The sequence below is a fragment of the Lepisma saccharinum genome, chromosome 8 (assembly GCF_977018435.1).
Source record: "Lepisma saccharinum chromosome 8, izLepSacc3.1, whole genome shotgun sequence".
NCBI classification, from domain to species: domain Eukaryota; kingdom Metazoa; phylum Arthropoda; class Insecta; order Zygentoma; family Lepismatidae; genus Lepisma; species Lepisma saccharinum.
Window position 1 is genome coordinate 39415326 of NC_139236.1, and position 23439 is coordinate 39438764.

At 37.7% G+C, this 23439-nt stretch overlaps 1 protein-coding gene across 1 annotated transcript in view; it reads left to right on the forward strand.

Moving 5' to 3' along the window:
• LOC145991421 (transient-receptor-potential-like protein) overlaps positions 1–22631 on the forward strand; it is an 885379-nt gene extending 862748 nt beyond the window's left edge. The window contains exons 17-19 of the mRNA XM_083127420.1: positions 4188–4354; positions 9649–9950; positions 19966–22631. Of these exons, the coding sequence (XP_082983546.1) occupies positions 4188–4354; positions 9649–9950; positions 19966–20183 (687 nt within the window). The 3' untranslated portion in view covers positions 20184–22631. The remainder of the gene's footprint in view (positions 1–4187; positions 4355–9648; positions 9951–19965) is intronic.
• The last annotated feature ends 808 nt before the right edge of the window (positions 22632–23439 follow it).

Here is a 23439-nt window from a genome sequence, read left to right on the forward strand (position 1 = left end):
GTGTAGCTATTTTCAAAATGTAGCATTCTGATCAGTGGTAGTGCTTAACAAACACTTTTTCCTTTGCTGCAAAGTGGCTCAATTCTGCGAGATACACAAATACGAGGGGCGTATCATAAAGAATTACACTTTATTGTATTTGATACATACAGACATAGATACATTGAATCGGCTATATGCACTTTCTCAACATAGTCCCCCTGGAGCTGTAGACACTTACGCCAGCGGTGTGGAAGTCGTTCGAGACCATTTTGAAACCAGTTCTTTGGAGTTGTGTGCACCCATCGCTGGACAGCCTCATGGAGTTCCTCACAATTGTTGAAATGGTGACCACACAGGGGCTTCTTCATGGCGCCAAACAAGTGAAAATCAGATGGTGTCAAATCGGGAGAGTATGCTGGATGTGGTAACACCTTGAAACCCAGTCGGTCAATAGCAGCTGTTGTTTCACGACTGGTGTGCGGCCGGGCATTGTCATGTTGGAGAAGCACACCTTTGCCCCATTTGCCTTGCCTCTTCTTTTGAATTGCACGACGCAACCGTGTCAGTGTTGCCACGTAGACTGCACTGTTAACGGTGGTTCCCCTCGGTAGCCAATCAATGAGGATGATGCCATCACTATCCCAAAACACAGTGGCCATTTGTTTCCCAGCCGTGGGCGCTGTTTTGAATTTCTTGGGTGGGGGCTACCCTTATGTTTCCACTGCATGGATTGGGATTTGGTTTCCGGTTCGTGGTAATGCAGCCACACTTCATCACCTGTCACAAGCTTCCCCATGAAATCAGCTGGATTCTGGTCGTAAAGTTCCAAAAGCTCCCTGGAAATGTCTACGCATTGTTGTTTGTGGCATGCGTTAAGACATTTCGGTACCCACCAAGCTGACACTTTACCCATTTTCAAGTCACTGTGCACATTGCGTTGCAGGGTTCGTCTGCTTAATCCCGTAATCCTCTCCAGTTCCGTAAACATCACACGCCTGTTCTCCAGTATGACATTTTCCACACGCGCGATGTTTGCGTCTGTTTTCACACTCACATGTCGCCCTGGACTCTTTCCCTTCTCCGTCTACGTTTGACCGTTTTTCCAGCCAGTTACCCAATTATACACCATTTTCCGTGACACTGCATACTCGCCACACACAGCCACTAACCGTCTATGGATACGTGCCGTTGTTTCCCCTTCCTTCCACAAAAACCAACTCGTCCATCGTTGACCACGTTCATCTTGTTCCATGTTGTCCGCAACAGCACTCGTGACGTTGTGCTTCGACGGCTGCACAGGCCACAGACTACGCACTGTCACATGGTGATGCCACCTGGCGGTAGACAAGGTACCTATGCGCCCATTCTGCGTAGTGTGTGGAATTACGCCATTTCATTTTGCATTAAAACAATAAAGTGTAATTCTTTATGATACGCCCCTCGTACTTTGGATTTGATGCAGTATCATGAGGACAATTGTGGAATTTTATTTAGTATGAACTAGTTGTAGGCTCTGAATATAGAAAACCAGCTAAAAACAACTTATCATGCTGACCACACACCATCCAATTCAAAACCTATTTGGCAGATCTTGGCTTCGAGATGGATGTAGTGACAAAGCTTAGATTTCAGTTTGATCTTTAATAATAATAATAATAATAATAATAATAATAATAATAAAACCAGAAGAGGTTGTAGCAGTGGTGGTCATTGGGTGCCAAGACCGTCAAGACTGTGGGGGGAGGAAGGTAAAATATACTAGGAGAGCAACGTAGACAAGGCTTAGCATTAAGAGGTCATACTGCAGGGCCAAAAAGTGGCAAAAAGTTGGGGGAGGCAACTGTCACCCGTAATTGCTGACACTGCTTTGTAGAGTGATGATGAAACCCATCAGTCCATCCAGCAAAGTTTGATGAAACACACCAAACACATACTTAATAAATGTACCATGTAAAAATTTAAAATCTGGAAATGCTTTATTGGAAGTGAAAAGATTACATGTAAAATGGAAGTTCTACTATCTAGACGTTCTGTTATATAATAAATTCATACCAGTTGCCATTTATACAGTATTTGAATCATTTATCATCACACAGCAGTGGTGGTGATTAGGGGGGCAGTTGCCCCCACTTTTCGCCACTTTTGCCCCTGCACTCTGCTAAAACTTATCTGCAAATGGAAATAAACTGTCTTTGCCCCCCCACCCCAGTTTTGGCACCTTGTCCCCCCAGTTTTGGAACCTAATCACCGCTACTGTCACACAGTACACATATTAAATTTCTTGTCATATTTTTTCCAATGTATTTAACTTCTATGGTTTCCACTTTGCATGAAAATTGTTGATGTAAGGTGGTTGACTGTGTTATGGCCATGCTAAGGTTTGAGAATTTTTCTAGCCGCCATTTTGAAACCAAATCAAAATCATTTTTTTAAATCGTTCTCAGGTTAATGGACTTCCATAAAAAAAATTACATTCCCCATGAAAATTGTTTTACTGGTTCAAAAAAACGAAATTCCAAAAGTCTACGTTGTGGCCATATCAGGAACATGTGCACATGATATGGCCACCCTTGTTCAATGTTCTAAAAATCGTGATTTGTTTCAGTTTCATAGTGTAGTTCTGCTAAAATTAAATTATTTTGGCGTAAAAGGAATAAACATGATACTAAGTAACCCTTTTTGTAATCCAAAAGTGTATTCAAAACAGAATTTTCCATTAAAAATGAAGTTGTTTACAAAATTGACATTACAATTTACGTATTTAAAAAAAAAAAAATTGAAATCATTCAAGACAAACCAAGACAAAAATGAGATTGTTAAAACAAATTACTGGTTACAAATCACAAGTTAGTTTTTGTTGCTATGTTAACATAAGCTTATTTTATTTTTAAACACCTGGGTGACCATATCAGGAGCAGGTCAGCTTTCACGAAAACTGTGAATAATCGTGTGATTATGAACAACTCGTACGAGATACACCATCACGGACAACACCAATTGAAAGAGCATTAAAAACTTAACAGAGTACGATGGTTTTCATGAAAACAGTCTTTGCAAAATGTGCATAAAACAAAGGGGACTTACCAAAGAAAAACAGGAAGAGGTCACACGAGAAACACAAAACAGGCAACTGACACCATATTGCTCAACCTGGCTGGATGGGAAATGATCACGTGACACATTAGGAGGTCCCCCTCACTGGATGCTGATGCCATTTAGCGGATTTTTTCCTTAGCTAGCTCACAATAGGGGGGTGGCCATATCAGGAACCATGGCCATAACATGGTCAACCACCTTAGATAAAATAGATGATGATGATAATGAGTTAAAATCTTTGGGGTGCATTGGCACATAAGGCCATGTTGCACTCTTCAAAGTATACAAGGAAAACTCCTCTTATCTTAAACCCTTACCTTAAAGTTATCATTAGCTCTAAATTTAATCCTATTATAAAGTGTCTTTACAGTTTTGATACAATGTGCATGAAAAAATTATATATTATATAAAATTTAAAGCCTCATTGAAACCATAACAAGTAAAGCATACAGGTAGGAATTGAAATATACAAGGGGGAGTCAAATGAAAACCTTAATTTGTTTTTGTTTCTTGTCTAGTGGATTTCTGCATGTAGGGTTGCACAAGTTTGCTACATTTTAGCACAGAGCTATTGCTGTACATATATTTTCAAGTTTGAGTTTGTGTCTGTGTCTTTGGGGGATCCACGTGCAGCCACTTATGAGCCACTGCGAAGGCGTTTTTACCAATCTGCTGCGAACTGAGACCATTGTCAAACTTTCATCTCCCTTAAAAAACTTGCTGGTGTGATAAGCATGCACAGATATTGAATTATCATTTGCCGAGAATTTTCTGTAAGTTTTAGGCTGACGGAGGGCAAGAAACCACTCATTTTCACTGGTGCAAGTGTGTGTAGAGGAGGCACCATCTTTAAAATGACAAAAATTGCATTTTGAAGCTCACTTTATCAGTGTTGCAGCCATGATATTGTCCTATAAATAACAATTGATACCTCATGTAAATTTGGGCTGTATGCAGTCTGTCCTGTAACTTTGGTCAGACTTTTAAGGTTTTCATTTCACTCATGTAATATAAACACGTTACATTCAAGGTAATAACATGATATTTCAGTAGAGTACTCATGAGAAGAGATGACTATGTCAGCTTATGCTAGATTTCTGCTTCCGCAGTCTACCAATCACAATGAAAATTATCCAGGACGAGGGCAGGCTATTTACAATGAAGTGATGAGGAGACTGGTTACACGTTACATCCACAAAATAAAGAAACAGCATCGGCAAGATGGAGTTAATGAAGATGACTTGCTTGAGATTAAGCAGGATATATCTAGTCTCAGGTAAGTTTATTCAGCAGTTCTTAAATATTTGAGATAACATATGTCAATCTTAAATCTATAAATTAATAAAAGACTCACATCGGGTTGTTTTTTGTGTGTGATATGCATAATGCACTCAAATGGTAGGTACCATTTTGAGAATAACAAGGGATGGGGGGAGGAAAGCACTTTGGACTGCAAATATGCAAAGGGTACATTCTATTCAATAGGCTGGTGGGTGAAGTTCAATAATTGCAGATCTATGTATCAAGATTTTTTTTATTATATTAAGCAATACTAGCACAATAGCTTCCCATGTGAAATATCATAGCTAATGTTTACTTAATAAGTGCAAAATTGCATTCAAAATTTAATAAAAGTTGTTTCTGCCTTCATAGCAAAAAGTTCACATTGTTTGTTTTAAGTGCACTTATCGGGTCTGTGGTCAAATCCTACACCCTCGATTTCGCAAGGATTTTATTTATATTTATGAAGATTGTGTGTTGCAAATTCTGCAGCCATGTTAGTTTCATAGCACCCATACTCTACTTGCAGCCATGTTAGTTTCGTTGCACCCGTACTGATGGATATATGTAAAAATCTGTTTTTCAGGGTTATACCCCAATAAATTTCATAAAAATTGCTGGATCCAAATTTCCCGCCGATTCTGGGCTTCGCCCCTGGGGTAATTAACTTACCACCTTCTACCGGTACCGCGGCCCCACCTTTCTCTATAGAGTCCCTTTGGAAGGCATGTTAGAAACTGGCCAGAGCAACCTGCCGAACACTATTTTTAACAAAAAATTAAATCTCAGAAGGTAACTTACCTCTTCATCCTAAGGCCAGGCACTGAATCCAAGGTTATTAGAAGTATAGGTTGGGCCAATCCGTTGTTTACTCGTAATGACGAAACGACGGTAAGAGGTGAATTTATCCATGAAATGAATTCCAAATCTATGCGCTAGTGTTGCACTATTTAGATAGGAAACCATGCCAGAAACTGAACACACGAAATCGAGTACACAAATGAGCATTTCCACCCATTTACATTTTGTGGCTTCAGACAAATTGAAAATAAATATAGATAGGTACTTATTGTTATGCGGGACAGAATATTTTTGATCGGAACGGGAATTTTTTTTTTAAATCCCGACATTCGGGATGGGAAATATTCGCAATTTCTCGACTAGTCGGGAAATCTCAAATTCTCATTTTCACCTTAAGTGATTTTCTTTGCATTTCTGGAATGAAAACTAACAATTTCCGATAGTTCCAGACACTTGCAATGTAGAAAACGTCAAGAATTAATACCGTTTTAAAATGACCATTCGGTATTTCCCGACTGCTCGGGATCCAGAAATTTAGGTAAGTAATTTGCTGAAGTCGTGATAGCGACGGAATTTTTCTTTCCTATCCAGGTCCCGACTTTCCGAGATACCGCACACCACTTGTTATTATTATTTATTTTAGTTCAGCACAAGATACATCTTCCAAATACGTTGAACATAATATATACGTTATTCAAAAGGATTCTTCGGTCACCGAGCTTTGGATTCGTGTGGAAACGCTAACGTGAATCATGCTAGAATCTGCAGTGCGCATTTCTGCCCAGAAGATTATGTACGTAATCTGAAAAGTCAACTTTTAGGTTTACATCGAAGAAAGATCCTTAAGCAAGATACCTTCGACTCCTTATTATGAGCAGGAATGTAGGGAGTATAATTCTGGTAAATACTTCGCCTACCATTTCTTTGCCATTGGTGTACAATTCTCTCTCGGTTTTTCCCTACATATTCACATAAAGCAATAAAAATACAAACTGCCAACTTTTCATTCCATTTTGGTTATTTATTAAACGGTACGTGTTTGTATTTATATTTGATAAATTTACTTTGCTCTTCGGGCCATTTAAGTCAATTGAGATTATGAAGAAGTGATAAAATAGATGAATGGCCAATCACAGTTCCCCTTACTTACAAGAGCGACCACAAGAAAAAGAACCTTCCTCCTCTTCCGTTCAACTCGGACTATAAGAGAGCATGCTCCACTCTCCCCCTCCTCTCCACACTGGAGTACGGTGCACAGGAGTCGCGAGTCTGCGCAGGTTTCTTTGCTTGTGGTTCCACTATAATAGTAATATAAAATTGTACACTCACCTCACTTAGTTCTCCGGCAGTTTGTTTCTTTATACATCATATTTGGAGAAGATACAATTCAATCTATAGTTGTACGTACACTGTATATAACACACCTTATTACTGACTTCCTTGACCCTGGATGTACAGGGTCAATGAAAACAAAGAAATGAGCATAATTTTCTCTTCGGTGAAGATGTTGTACCTAAGCCAAAAAAAACTCAAATAATGAATTCGACAATGTAAATTGATGAGATTTAGTAAATCATTTGATGAAGTGAACTAATTCTGAGTGGACTAATCGCAAAGGACATAATCAGCTCAGATCCTATTACTTCTTCATGGTATGTGACGTAAAGTTCCCGCCCAACCGTTTGACGGCGTTAGTGGTTATCGCATCTCCTTTTCCATAGCCTGTAGTACACATCCTCATCTAGACATTGTTCTTGTTCTGGTGTTTAATATCTGCATACTGCAACACTGTCGTTTTGTCATTTCACGTGACTTCACATTGAAGTGATGCATTCACTTGGCCGGTTACACGTCATCGCACGCAAAAACTTCAACCGTTACCATGGTTTTGGGCCAGGGCTGACTGAATCCCATTCCAGAAGTCAATCATAAGAAGAAAAAGAAAATGTGTAGAGGTGCACCTGTGACATGAATCCATGATGGAAGCCCTCAAAAACCGTGTTGACGTTATGTACGCAAGGAATTTTAATATTACAAAAATGTAAGTTTCGTAGCATGTAGATGTGAAAAAATTAACTTCCGCGCTATTATGAAACACCCTTTTCTTAGAAGAAACTTATATTTTGACGAAAATATTTGAAATGCAGCCGAAATCGAGGGTGTGGGATGTGACCACGGAGCCCACTTATATACAGGACAGAATGCAAATTACCCAAATAAGCTACGACATACATAGTATAGTCACTAACTTTAAATCACAAAGTAGGAAAGTGTTAATGGAGTTACCCCAAGGATCAATCCTGGGGCCCTTGTTCTTCATTCTGTACATAAACAATGTACCACAATACCCAAACACAAAAATTATCACCTATGCAGATGACACAACCATGCTTGCCAGAGGTGCCGACCCTAGAAAGCTTGAAATAAACACTTTTATCACCATAAACCAACTGGCACAATACCTAACTTCACACGGATTAATAATAAACAAGAATAAAACAAAATTTATGATATTCAATACAATCTGAAACATGGATTTTTAGTCACAAACCCTATGCATAGACAATGTGCTCATAGCAACTGTATCTTCAGTCAAGTTTTTGGGAATAACACTAGAACAAAAATTAACGTGGGAAGAACAAATTAACATCTGCAGTAAAACAAATGGCTGAATATAATTTAACAGAAATTAACAAATGCATATATTATGGACTAATTTACCCCTATGTTGAATATGGCATAATAGCGTGGGGTGAATCATCTTATAATAATGCTGTCAGAATACTGAGACTTTAAAAGAGAGCACTTAGAATAATGGACAAACTAGGCTGTAGGGAATCTTGCAAAGAGTTATTCAGGGAGAAACAAATAATGACAATATACTCCCTATACATCTATAAGGCTATAACGTTTGTTCTAAATACTAGAAGCATGACTAAAAATAACCCAATACGCAACCACAATACAAGAAGGAAAGATGATTATTGCCAGAACCAATACAGACTCAATATCTCAAAATAATCACCAATGAATGCCGGGAAAATATTCTACAACCAGTTGCCTCATGACATAAAAATGATATCTCCAAAAAAATAAACAAATACAAACAATAAAAAATGTATTTGACAGACAGAGCTCTCTACAGTCTCACAGAACTCGTGGAACAAGACAGAAATATGCTCAATGTGTATACACTTCACAAGCAAACCTCATGATAGTTGAACTAAACAGCCCCCATCTTATATTCCAGCATGATTATAATAAATGTTTTTTTTAAAAAATATATTATTATTTTGATGCAAAGCCAATGTACTGAACAATATGTATTTTATTTTTATTCTTATTTTAATAATGCAAGGCCAGTGTTCTAAACAATATGTATTTTAATTATATTCTTATTTCAATGATGCAATGCTAATGTGTTTTTATTTTAATTGTAGTGTAATGAAGTGTATTTTTCAATTTTTACTTTGATGTAGTGATGTAATGTACTACACAATGTTTCTTCTTTTTTGTTATGATGTACTAAACTAAATACTATTTTATTTTGTATCTTGACATTTTCCATGCCCTTTTAATCAAGGGTCAACGGAAGAAAATAAAATTCAAATTGTAATTTAAACATCCCCAAAGATGTTTAAATTAAAAATATTTTTTCATCGAACATAGCAGTGAGCAGTTAACAGCAGAAAAAGAAAAACAAGTGCAGACGAAGAAAACTTATAGAAATACGGTACAGAGAAATAACAAAACAAAATAAATTAAATATATAAAGTGTGTTTAAGTAAATTGAGTTTGTGTTTTAAGTGCACTTTATGCACGGTAAGGCTAATCGGGACTGGATCTACAGTTCTATCTGCCTCCACCTGGTATTGAACCTGGGACCCCTTGATTATAAGGCAACAACGGTACCACTGCGCCATCGGGGAGGTACTGTTTCAGTAAAATAACAGGTTATTGAAGTTTAATAAATGTTAGTTAGTGCGATTGTTGTTGAAAGTAAAACAATTACTAGTGGCTTTCAGGAATTTATATTTTACTCATGCCTTTGATAATCTATCATACCTCATACATGAAGTTGCAAAGCGTTTCTAGTTCTGTAATTTTGCTTTATTTCGAAGTGTCTTCCAGCTTTTAGGTGCAGTTTAACAAAAGGTGCAAACAGAGGTTCTGCATTTCTGGTGGAGAATGTGTTTAAGCTTTGAAGTCAGATAATGTGGGTTATTTTTTGATTACATAAAAAAATAACAATAAAATAGATTAATGTAAAATGAAAGTTCAAGAAGTAAAAATGGAAAAACTCTCTTAAATTACATTGTAGTTCAACTCATAAAGTTGTTTTTCAGCAGCTACATGATAAAAGCACTGCACATATCTTTGGGACTGTAATATATTTCAGCCAACAACTTACATGACTGTAAATAAATTTCAAGTTGTAGAAATTCATTCCACTCCAACCTTACATGAATCTACTCTTTTCATTCTCAGGTACGAACTACGGGAAGATAGGAAACGGGAGACAGCTAGGGCCACGAGTCACATGGATGCCATCAAAAGGGATATAATTCGCTCGTTACGAGGACATCCAGGCTCTATACCACCCGCAAACAGCCTTCCGGTGAGTCATCCCTCAAGCTACGCTTCAGCCAGCCAGCCGTTGCTGTATTCCTCACCACCGATGACAGTGTCGTCCATGCCCCAGCAAAGATCTGTTGATTTGGGTATGTTGGGAGTGGAAGCCAACCGCGATCGTGCATCAAGCCCAACACCACCTTATTCTGTATCCCAAGGTAAGAACAATAATTCACGTACAGCAAAGGACAATGTTCAAGCAGAGCAGTTGCCTTCTTTTGAGTATGTTTTTATATTTTTGGAGACTTTTCAATTAGCTGCTGCTGTGGAACTTAAATTATACATTTTTCATGTGTGGATAAGGAACGTACAGGGTGATGCATATTGTATCTACCAATATCAGTTGTCAACCTTGTCAGAACGCAGGTGTGCATGCACAGAAGTCTCCCATCTCTCTTTTTTGAAGCTGATAAATGCACATTATTATTACTATTATTAATAATAGTAGCGGTAGTGAAATTGTGGGAGAAATATGTTAAAATAATTAATAACTACATAATAAATCATTCTGGTGCGAACCTCAGTAACTGAATAGATCACAGGTGGCGGATAGTTAAACCTCTGTCTGATATGAGGGGAAGCTGCGAATAAGGGGAAACCCAAATAAGCAGTGCCGGACCAAGGCAGCAAGGATATCAGAGTGTGGAGGGTGTCCAGTGGCATGGACATACTCAGCAAATGTCACAAATACCCATCGACAGCCTTGTGTCATGGCGAATAAACACCACCATAAAAGTGTTTGCCCCCACTGCCTTATGGGCCTGGAGGGATCCAGAAAGGCTAAGGGAGTTGGAATCCTGACAGAAAACAAAGGTGTACCTGGGAACCCACAGGTGGCAGCCCCACAACCCAGGTGCATGCTTTGACAGGCCCGATTAGCCGACAGCCTAAAACATAAAAAAAATCGAGAAAAGAAAGAAGCAAGCCAGACTGAAAATTGGAGGTGACGAATAGGGACATTGAATATTGGAACACTGACAAGAAGGACTGAAGATATTGTAGATCTAATGGAGAGAAGAGGAATCAACATCTTTGGAATGAGCGAAAGGAAATGGAAAGGAAGAGGAGAAATGAAATTGAGGAAAGACTAAAACTGTACTGAGCAGGTACTGAAGAGTGCAGGAGAAATGGGATTGGATTCATAGCAGAAGTGGAATAAGTGAGGAAGTAGAAAGGGTAAATGACAGAATAATAAAACTAAAAATGAATGTAAGAGGGAAAGTAATAGAAATAATTCAAGTGTATGTCCCACAAACAGGATGTACAAGGGAGGAGAAAGAAGAATTTGAAGAAGACTTGGAAGAACATGTAGTAGGAAAGGAATGGCAAATTGTGATGAGTGATTTTAATGCACAAGTGGGAAGAGACAGGAAAGGGATTACAGAAATACTTGGAGCAGATGGATGGCGACAGAGGAATGAGGAGGGAAGGAGGCTACTGGACTTTTGTAAGAGAAACGGACACTTAGTAGGTAATAGCTGGTTTAAGAAGAAATATGACAGCCACAAAATCACAAGATGCAGTTGGAAAAATGGACAAAAGTCTGTAATAGATTATATATTGTTAAACAAGGAAGTAGAGAAGAAAATGAACAACATTAAAGTAATATGCATTGAGAACTTACACAGTGACCACAGGCTACTTAGTAGGAGATGGAAAATAAAAGATAGAAGGGAGGAACAAGAGAGAAGGATAAGAGTGTAGAAATTGAAAGATAAGATGATAAAAGAGAAATATCAAGAAATATTGCAAACAAAAGTGCCAAGAGATGAACCCAAAGGAGTAGAAACAGAATGGATAAGATTTAAGACAGAATTAGTAGAGGAATGGTATGTGGAAGGACAAGCAAGAAAAGAAAGAAGAAAGAAATACAGTGTAAAACAAAAATGATGCATTTAGAAAATGGTTTAAATGTAAATCACAAAATGTACGAAAAGAGTACATGGAAAAGAAGAAAGATGCAAGAACAGTAGTAAAGGATGAAAAAAGAAAGTGGATGGAAGAATAGGGCAAAGTGCTAGAAGAAGATGTAGATGGGAACAAGAAAGTATTGTATGGATTAGTGAGAGAGAGAGGAGAAGAGAAAGAGGAGACAGCTGTAAGCTAAGGGATGAAAGGGGAAACATTGTAGAAGAGGATGAAGAAATAAGGAGAATGTGAAGAAATCTTTTCGAGAAATTGCTGAACATGAAAAAAGGAATTGAACATGAAGAATTGAAGGAAAAAGAGAACAGGAAGGAAAAAAATTAATCTCACATGGAAAGAAGTGGAGGAAGCACTGAAGAGAATGAAGAGAGGTAGAGCACCTGGAGTAGATGAAGTGCCAGTGAAAATAATAGTAGGAGCTGGAGTGATAAGTGTGCAGTGGCTATACAGAGAGTTAAAAACAGCTTGGCAAGAGAGAAGTGCCAAGAGATTGGACAAAGGGACCAATAGTTCCCATATTCAAGAAGGGTGACAGAAAGGAATGTAAAAACTACAGAGGAATGACACTAATGTGCCACTCAGCAAAGATGTATGAGAAAATAATAGAGAAAAGAATAAGGGAAGTAACTGAGCTGAACATGAGAGAGGAACAGTATGGATTTAGGAGAGGCAGATCAACAGTAGATCTGATATTCACCATAAGGCAAATGCAGGAAAGGCACTACGAGTATGGAAATTATTTGATTATTTCTAGAGATAGAAAAGGCATATGATAGCATGGACAGAACAAAGATTTGGAAGGCTCTAAGAGATTCGAGGAAGAGATAGTGTGTAGAGTACAAGGCCAAGCAGAGCTGTGTGAAGACACCAGTTGGAAGAACAGAGTGGTTCAGTATAAGTAATGCACTAAAACGGGAAAGTGCTCTTTCCTCACTTCTCTTCATAATCACAATGGATGCAATTACGAAGAGGTGGGGAAGAAGATAGGAGAGGAAGAGATGAAGGCCCTGTTGTTTATTGATGACTTAGTAATATGGGGAAACAGGGAAGAAGTACAGAGACAGCTTGATAGTTGGAATGAAGAAATCAGAAGAGCAGGAATGGTTTCAGTGCAGAAAAGAGCGAAGTGCTAATAACAAGAATCAGAGCCAGGAATGAACCAAGAATAAAGATGAGCACGGAAGAGTTGAGGGTAGTGGAGAGCTTAAAATATCTAGGAAGCATAATTGAGAGAAGTGGAAGAATAGATGAGGAGGTAAACAGAAGAGGACAAATGAGTGGTGGACTACATCAAAGCGTTCGAAGATTAGTATGGAACTTGGATGTACCTATGAAATGCAAGAAGGTAATATGTATATAATACATACTATGTGCCAATAATTATGTATGGAGCAGAGACTTGGACAATGACATGAGAGAGACAAATGAAAGATGCAGGCAGTGGAGATGAAATTTTTAAGGAGTATATTGGGGAAGACTAGAAGGGATAGAATAAGGAATGAGGAGATCTTACAGACAGTGGATGTGGTGAAGCTTCAGGACAGGACAGATCAGGCACAGATGAGATGGTTCAGACACATGAAGAGGATGGATGCAGAAAGCCTACTGGTAAGAGCTTACCATGCACATGGAGTGGGAATAAGGCCAAGGGGGAGACCAAGATGGCAGAGAGTGTTAATAGAAGAGGACAAGATTGGAATAGTGATGGAAGTGGAAGACCATGAAAATGGAGAGGTCTGACTTCTATGCCAACCCAGCCAGAGGCAGGAAATATCAAAGGATGATGATGATAATAAATCATTAATTTTCTCACACTCATCTTTCACAACATCATGGTCACAGTGCTATCTACTGATTTTTTTTCATAATTATTGCATTTTTAAAATTGTATTAGTCTAGAAGTTTCGTTATACAACAAAGTTTACTGTTTTTATGGAATTAGCATTGCAATTCGTTGAATATTTGCTCAAACTGCACATATGAATTGAACTTTTTGAAAACAGTTATTTTAATGCAGGAAGTTTAATGTGTGGATGACAAAAAGGAGAAGCTCTCCATTAATTTTGAATGTTTATTCCTTTTTACACTTAATGACAAACACAGAAAATGTCTCTAAGTACAGTATTTCTTGATAGTAAGTTGGGTTCAGTATATACTGTGTTTTATAATAGTTCATTGTAATGTCATAGATTATACTTGAGACATTTGAGAGCACAGAAGTTACTTACTTTGTGAGAAATTTACATTTGGGAAATATATGTGTTACAAATACATCTATTATATTATTTTTTCAAAATAAAGTCACCCCTGGCAGATATGAAAATTAACTTTTTACCAGGATACTTGTGTCTGGGTGGCGGGATCCTGGCATCCACTCTCCCCATCTAACCTACCTAATCATTAATTTGCATGCTGACTACATGTAGCCATATTGTTAGTAAATAACCAGATTGATGCTCAAACGTTTTTTTATTGATCAAATTGCACATGCAAAATGTTATCGCCTCTAATGTACTTTCCTTCCTTATAGCTACATTGCTCAATGCAAATTTTCCACTGTTATAAACAGTGTTGCAAATCATTTTCTGAACAACTGTTCATGAGTTTCGTTACTTTTGCTTTCATCACATCTATGAACTCAAACAGGGTTCCTTTTAGTACAGATTTGACCTTTGGGAACATAAAGAAGACACACAGGGCTAGGTCTAGCAAATATGATGGATGTTCCATCACTGGGATCTTGTGTTTAGCTGAAAATGTCTTCAGAGACAATGTGTTGTGTACCTGCGTGTTTTTCTGGTGAAGAATCCATGAATCGTTTTTCCACATTTCTGGTTGTCATCTTCTCACTTACTCACAAAGAGCCATCAAAACCTCCATATAGTAGACCTGGTTCACTGTCTGTCCTTTAGGCACCGAATTAATGTAGATGATAACTCGGTTATCGAAAATAATAATTGTGGATTTGAATTTTGACTTGCTCCTCCATGCTTTCTTTTTTTCATGGAAGTGGGACTTTTCCAATGCATGAACTGTTGTTCAGTTTTAGGATCATACTGAAAAACCCAGGTTTTGTCATAAAGTAAGGACATTTTCCAGGAAGTTTGGGTTGTTTTCAGTTTTTACAAGAATTTCAGCACAAATAATCATTCCATGTTCGTTTTGCTCAGGAGTGTGGAGTTTTGGCAACACTTTTGTACACATTTTTTCTTCATTCCAAGATCTTCGTGTAATATATGTCTAGCGCTTTCTATATCCACATTTACTAATTCAACAATTGCTTAAATGCTTGGGCAAAAATATTCTCTAACAATTTGAGCTACTTTTTCTATTTCCCAGCTGTTCTTGAAGTGCACGGGAGGCTGGTGTGTGGATCATCTCTGACATCTTCTCTCACCTTTTCAAATCTCTTGAACTACTAAAAAAATGAATATGATGGAGACACTCATGTAAACTTCCCTCAACAAACTGTACAATTAGGTAACTGATTTTCCAAGTTTTTTGAAGAATTTTGAATTGATGCATTGTTTGATTTTTAGCACTCGGCATGTTTTCCATGGCATATTTTGTACATTGTCTGCTTCTTATGAAGCAACGAAGGCTACAGCCAAACTGTTCAATGCACACGAGTGGAAGTTTGTGCCCAGATATTCCTTCTTGGTTTAAAAGGACACCTGTAAAGAAAAAAAAATCTGGTTATTTTCTAACCACAACCCATATATCTGCTTTGTGTTGTTTCAGATTTTTACAGATTTTGATCATTTCGCACAGTATTTTACACAAACTGTAGCTATGAAGTGCTGTAAGGTTAACTTTAGTGGCGAGTTTAAGGTGATCAGATTTTTAAAACAATACGGGACATTTTTCATTTTTTCATAAAGGAAAAACTGCACAAAACGGGATGGCAAAATGTACACATTTTAATATAAAGACTGTTTTGTCATAAATGTTTAACTTTGATAACTAATTAAATAAATAAATAACTATTGCATAAATAACTTACATGGTGATATGCACTGCACTTGAACCAAGCAGTCGTTTAGAATTAGAATTCATTCATTGATATATTGCTGATGAATGGATCCTCTTCATTTTGTAAAAGTTTACACATTAAACTGTATCTTATTAATAAACATAGCTTTCAAAGTTTGCACTGAAAGAGCATTCTTGTCACTTGTCCACAAACCATTCGTGTACGAAGATAGTCATTCAGTGGTTTCATTGACTTACTTTCACTTAATTCCTGTTGTTCCCTGTGGAACGTAGGGCATCAACAAAGCATCTCCACCTGGTCCTACTGACGGCAATTCTCTTCACTGCATTCCAGCTCTTTCCTTCCTCTAATACCTCAACGTGAACAGATCTTCGCCACGTCTGTCTAGGTCTCCCTCTTTTCCTTCTTCCCTGCAGGTTCCAGTCTAGTGTCTCCCTCTCGACAGCCTCATTTTCCTTCCTCAATGTATGCCCTATCCAATTCCATTTTCACTGCTTTATCTGTATGGACACCTAGGTTTCTCCAGTCTTTCTCCAAAGTTCTTGGTTTTGAATCACTTCCGGCCAAAAGATATTCAATTTTTTTCTCAGGCAGCGATTGATGAAGGTCTGCAGTTTAGAGGTGATCTTTTTTGTTTCCTTGCATGTCTCAGACCCAAATAACAGCACAGACTTAACATTACTTCAAAAAATACTAAGTTTGGTCTTCATGGATATTTTCTTGTTTTCCATACTGGATAGAGCCTCACAAAGGTGCCGCTTGCTTTTTTGATACGTTGAGATACATCCTGTGTAGCCCCTTCATCTTTTGCCACCACACTACCCAGGTAAATAAAGCTATCCACATTTTCAATAATCTCTTCACCGATACTAAACGTGTTTTTTTTTGTTTGTTTTTTTGTGTGTTTAGTTAATCCTCAGTTCCTTGGTCGTCTTGGAGTTAATCACAAGTCCTACTCTTTTTGCACTTTCTATCAAATCAGCTAGTTTTCTTTGCCTATCACCATGTGCTTCAGACAAGAAGCACAAATTATCTGCAAAATCAAGATCTTCTAGTCTGTTATTCAATCCCCATTGGATACCACGTCTTTTCCCTCTTATTACATTTTGCATCACTGCATCAATCACAATCAGGAACATTGTGGGTGCTGATAATATGCAACCTTGCCTCACTCCAGACTGCACATATATTGGCTCAGATACACGGCCTTCATGTATAACTCTACATGTATAATCACGATAAGTTTCTCAGATAAGACCAAAAATTTTTGTCACTACCCCATAACGTTTCACTTCCTTCCACATTGCCTTTCTGTTGACTGAGTCAAATGCTTTCTCTTAAGCCTCCCTGATGTCACATTGGTAGCGTTGTCGCCTTGTGATCAAGGGGTCCCAGGTTCGATACCCGGTGGAGGCACATTGTGCTTTGGATCCCACTTCAAACTGTAGGTCCAGTCCTGATTAGCCTTACCATGCATAAAGTGGACTTAAAACACCAAATCAATCAATCAATGCTTTCTCGAAGTCAACGAAAACTGTATAGACGAGATGACCATTCTATACACTGCTCCAAAATTATACGCAAGGTGTTAATTTGATCGATACAAGAGCGATTTGGTCGAAACCCTGCCTGTTCTCTTCTGAGTCTCAAGTTAACATGTTCCTTAATTCTGTTTAGGATAACTTTAGTGAAGATCTTACTCGAAATGGAGAGAAGTGCTATACCTCCCCAGTTGTCACACTTTGATGTATCCCCCTTTTTAGGTAGCTGCACCAACAGGCCACTCCTCCAGTCCTTAGGCATTTCTCCCTCTATCCATATCTTCTCAAACAAGGGCTGCAACAAATTTGCCATGGTGTTCATGTCACTTTTCGTCACTTCCGGTGGTATGTTGTCAACACCCGCTGATTTACCATTACATATCTCTTTCAGAGCCTGTTTAATTTCTCCTACTGTTGGAACATCAGTCATGATTCTTACACTGGGGTCAACATCACCTTCATTATCATTTTCCTCTTCCCCCTGGTCTATCTGAGCATCCACAGAGCGATTGGTCGATTTTTGTGCATCTTGACAGAACTTTTGTGATGTTGTACAGTTCTTTAAGATTTCTCTTTTTTGCTCCTTCCTCTACCTGTTGGGACAGATTGTCTACCTAATTTCTTTGATCCCTATGAACACTACTCTTTACTTTTCGATCCTTCTCTGTATACTTTGTTTGCAATTCTACCTTCCTTGCCCTTGTCCTGCTTGAGTTCATTGCCTCCTTAATTATTTTTCACTCTTTAATCTTTTCCCAGGTCTGTTCAGTCATCAAGTCTTTTTTTCCTCTTTTCTTTAAAGCCCAGAACCTTTTCACTTATTTCTGTGAATGCAGATCGGATTTTTGTCCATTTTCTTTCAATGGTTTCATTTTCCTCATTTACATCGGTCAATACTTGGAATGGATTTCTCAGTTCAATCCTGAAGGTTTCCTGGAGATTCTTATCCTTCAACTTACTAACATCATATCGCTTTCTTGTCTGTTCTGTTCTCTTCTTCTGTGCTTTCATTTTCATTTTAAAGTTAGCCATTACCAAATGATGATCACTCCCACTGTCTGCACCTCTCGTTTCTTACATCCTGTAGCGAATGTCGACCACCTCCATCTAATTGCCACGTGGTCTATCTGGTTTTCCGTTCTGTGGTCTGGTGACACCCATACCTTATGGTATTTCTTGTGAGGAAATATAGTACCATCAATAACTAACACAAAAGTCCACCAAAAGTTGTCCATTCTCATTTTGCTCTCCTAAGCCATGTTTACCCATGACATGTTCAAGGCCTTCATTGTCCTGCCCCACCTTTGCATTTAAATCTCCTCCAATTATTATATTCATTCTTTTTTGCTTCTTTATTGTGTCATTCAGCAGCTTATAAAACTCTTGTTTATCTTCAGGCTCTGCTGCTTCTGTGGGTGCATAACACTGTATCATATCGATGTTTACAATATTGGTTTGAAATGTGCCACAGTTATCCTCGCAGACACTGGATACCATTGAATAAGGCTCCTTTTTGCCTCCTTGTCCATCAATATACCCACACCATCGCGGCTCACCCCTTCACCCTCAGGTCTTCCAGAATATATGAATGTAACTCCTTCATGGGTATTTAGCCCCCAAACTCTGGCCATCTGACTTCACTTATACCTAGGATGCTCAGACCATAGCTCTTCCTGCACGCCACTGCCTGCCATAGTTTTCCACTCTCCCACAGAGTTCTTATATTCCATATTCCAATTTTCGTTATCCTTTTCAGGCCAAATGTTGTTGTCTTAGAATCAGTTCGGCTTCCTCTTGTTGATGTTTCTTTAATAGTGTGATTTAAAGTGTGCGGGCAATTGACCCACAGCACCCGATCTTGGTGATGGGGCTGCCACGAAAACCTCCAAGCAGGCTAAATTTCTGTTGGGGTATTTTACCCTAGTCTTTGAGGATCCCCCCTCTCCACAAGACAGTGGCTTTTTCTCATATTTATACTCAATGAGAATGAGTGCCTCTTCCACCAGCTATGCCATTCTGAAGGTCTCCTTCTCCGCCATAGTTGCCTGGCAAGGAGCCCTTACAAGATGCTACCAGCTGGTACCAGCTGGACCAAGGTTTTTAGAGAGGTGTTACTCCTCCTGGTTCCTGGTTCTTCCGCCTCCTTCACCTTTGAGATGGCCATCCATCTTCTTCCGCCATTGACCAATAGGTTGCTTCTTAGTCTGAGTCTTCACCACTAGCCTGCCCAGCATGGGAAACCCTACCAGAAGGTACGGACGGTACTGCTGGTATAGCCTAGTGGATCATCAGATTACACAAGGCTCACCACCAACTACAAGGTCATGCAACCACTAGGTGGGGAGTGGGGGCATTAGTTTCAGGTAAACTGAGAAGAAACTCCAATATTTTAAGAAAATTGGAACATGGCACATTGTTGACATTGAAATGTGAAATAATTTCTATCCAGCAATGCCATAACTCACAGTAATTGTAGAGAAGGTGTAATGTTGCAGTATTTCTACACCGATAAGTCATTGCCACAAAAAAAGGGACATTTTGACATACTGTTTTATGTTTTTAAAAAATAGGGACAGAGACTCCAAAAAAAGGAAGTGATGACATTCTTTTGCAGTTGTCAAGATTCAGCCGAGGCTGCAAGTTAATAATGTAGCAAATCATATGATTTCTTTGGGTACCTCTTCTAGCCACCTACTATATATTTTACTGCAGGTAACCTGACAATGCCGTCGGTACCAGGTTCGGAACTGGATCAAATGAAGAAGGACATCATAATGACCTTGCGAGCTGAGTTGCGGGAAGCAGTCAGAGAAATCCAACAACACGCTCTGCCTCGGCATGGCCCTACACCTTCAGTGCCACCATCTACACATCTCCACCCTCCTGTGCCAAGTGACCTGTATCAGACCCATTTGTATACTCAGTTGTGAGAGCAAAAGTTTGTATTTAGAAGCAGATCATGGTGTAAGTTGTGGTTGATCATTTACCAAAGATTGATTTGTTAGGCACGGGGATGGCAAGATTTTTAAAAATTAGATGAGATGCGCCGGTTTTTTAACCTGGTGTTTGTGTCTAGTTTTGTGTGGCATCGAAAGGAGAAGGGATGTCTCAAATTCTCCTGATATCTTTGGTAGGCTATATACTTACGGTAGCCTCATATGTTGTGTAGGCCTAATAGGCCCTGCTATGTTTTGATATAGCATACAATAAAATGTGTGTACGGTTTAACTTGCAGTATAAACGTACATATATATATCCAAAAATAAATAAATATATATATACACACACAATAATTAGAGGGAAAAGTTCATATACTTATGTAAAAAGGTAAAATGTGTGATTGTGAATTGTTGTAAATATATGTTTTTCATTCTCAAGCAAAATATTAGACTGAGGATTCATGTACAGAAAGTTCATGTTAATATCATTACATACAAAGAAAAAAACAGTATCAGATTAAAAGTTCAAACTATATGCATGACTTTGAAGATCATATAGCTTCAAATACCACTTGGATGAATTGATAAATATGCACAAGGTGCATATTCTATATATATGCAAGCTAACCTAATGTAATTTCTTAGTAACAATACACAAATCATGCATTACAAAATTACTGAAACATGTGCATGCAGCATTTCTAAATTTTGGATAGTTTTATAGGTATGTGCCTTGAATCTGCATCAGGTTAGATAGGACAATATTATCTGCAGAGGTAAACTTTTGGAACATTTTAAATCTTATGAATTTATGTAAATAAGTAAGAATTCATCTTTCATTTGTAATGTGTGTAAAGAAAATTTACCAGTGCAAAGACAATTAACTACAATTCAATTAGTTTTGTTCCTGGAAACCCTTGATTAAAGGATGTGAAAAATGTCACATAGGTTGAATTGAATTGAATTGCACCTGTTGCTGATCCCAATCCCTTTTCCCTTAAAAATTTCTCCCTGATTTGCTAAGTAGTATTTGCACTACTTTTATGTATTTATTTGCTGCTTTATCTTCATTATTTTCCTCTCGTGTGTTGTTTCATGTAAGTTTCACAAAGTAAGTTTTTGACATGTTGCTTACAAGCAGTGCTTTCATTAAAATGCATTATCGATGAAACAAAAAAGTTTGCTTTTCTTTATGTATTTACAGAAGTTATTATCCGATTTATCAAGTTAACAAACATGTTCAAAGAACGAGGTGTTTATGTACTTCATAAAAAAGAACTAGAGAGGAAAATATTTCTCTTATGACTGTAACAAAATCTGGTAGGTATATTTGACAGCTGAAGGAAAGCTGAAATGACTTTTATGGATATTTTGGTTAGGCTTTACAAACCATGAATCCTTGGTCTGATAACTCACATAATTTTAGAATTACAAGACAGGAAGGAGCAAAGGTCGGAACGTTTAATGCTACTGTCTTGAGTCTTCCTCTCGCTTACGTTTCAGCTTTATCAATAGAGCACTTCATCTTCTGAACAGAAATAGGGAAAATATGTGCAATGTGTAAAACTTCAAACCATTTGTCGTAGTTCATTCTATGACAAGCTCAATTAGTTCTTCCTCACCCTCTTCCGCACTTTTACATATTTTTACAAATTGGAGAAAAAATAATTTGTTGTTGTTTGTTGTTATGACTGGTATATGACCAATTGTTTTATCTTGAAACCCACATTGTTTCCATGTTCAACATTCCCTTAGTAAAACGATGCCTGTACCCTTGAAATGACATTGCACTGAAAACGTCAATTTTAAGACATTTTATAGTAGTGAAGCTATAGATATTTATGGATGGTTTGATTTCCAATGTGTTAAGAAATATGTAAAAAATAATGGTGTAATGAAACGGGTATGTGTGCACCAAAACAAAGTAAAAAAGACACTTGGATAGACTCTGGCCATAAAGTGGTACCTACTGTTTAGCATTATTACCTTAAACCTACACACTCTTATTTATTTACGTAATACATTCCTTAGAATTAACTTGGTTAAACTTTGCACCTTCTTTTCATTACAATTTTCAGTAGTGTCATTAAAATGAAAAAAATAAATCGTAAAGCAAAGTACGTAGAAGAGTTTCAAGGTTCGACCTACACAAATATATCTATGGCATCAAATATCAGTAAATGTTCGTTCCATTTGATCACTAAAACCAGCTGGTACTTTTCTGCTAACTGTCACAAAATATTGTCTGAATACACTGCAGAATATGAATTCGATTGAGGTCCGTTACAGTATGACAAAAGTCCATGGATTCTGTGATAAAATGAAAACTATTTAAATATTCTCATTCTCTCAATCCTGGTAGATTGATTTGACATAATTGCAATGTGATACCTATAATCGAACAGGGATGAACCAATATGAATTTTCTGCTAATTCAGATATTCATCAATCCAATATTCTAGGGGTGTAACGTCTGGGGACCTGTGAAAGTTGCCACTTTCTTTAACACTACACAGCACCACAATGATCATGTTTACAAAAGTATTGCGCATGAAAACAAAACTTGAAACTGGACTTTTAACTACTATAGGTTTACTCCAACATTTCAGAGATTTTTTTTTCCCTCCAACTTTACACATAATAAAATGTAATGAATTTTTGAAGGTATGAACAGAAAAAGTCTCGGAAATGACCAAATAAACCTACAAGAGTGGTTAAAAGTCGTAAATAGAGGGAATGTTTTTACTTTTGCTACAAACAACTTTGATCATACCAATTGAAATTCGGATTTAATATTTGTTTGTATAATAAACATAAGTGTAATTCATCATAGAGAAAATTTATTAAAGAAAATATATAGTTACCGAACCACAATGTGCATAGGCCAATTTCTTCCAAGTGTCTTTGTACATATGTGTACATTTCGACAATGCATTAATGTCTTTGCATAAGAACAAGTGAGCTGTAATGTGCCCTATGTATATAGTGTTATTAGGAAGAGTATTTTCTTAATAGATAGCACTTGACGAAATACTAAAGCACTTCCTTTCTTGGCCTTGTATGCATTCTCTTCATATGTTGTTAAATGTACATATTAACAACTTTCTGACTTGACTGGAGGAATAAAATAAATATAAAAAAGAAGTGTGTCTTAGGAATCATTCTTGTGTAGGAAATTACTGGTAAAGCTCTCGCCTAAAAAATATTGATGAACTTCGCAATATTGCTTAAAACTGATATGCATTAC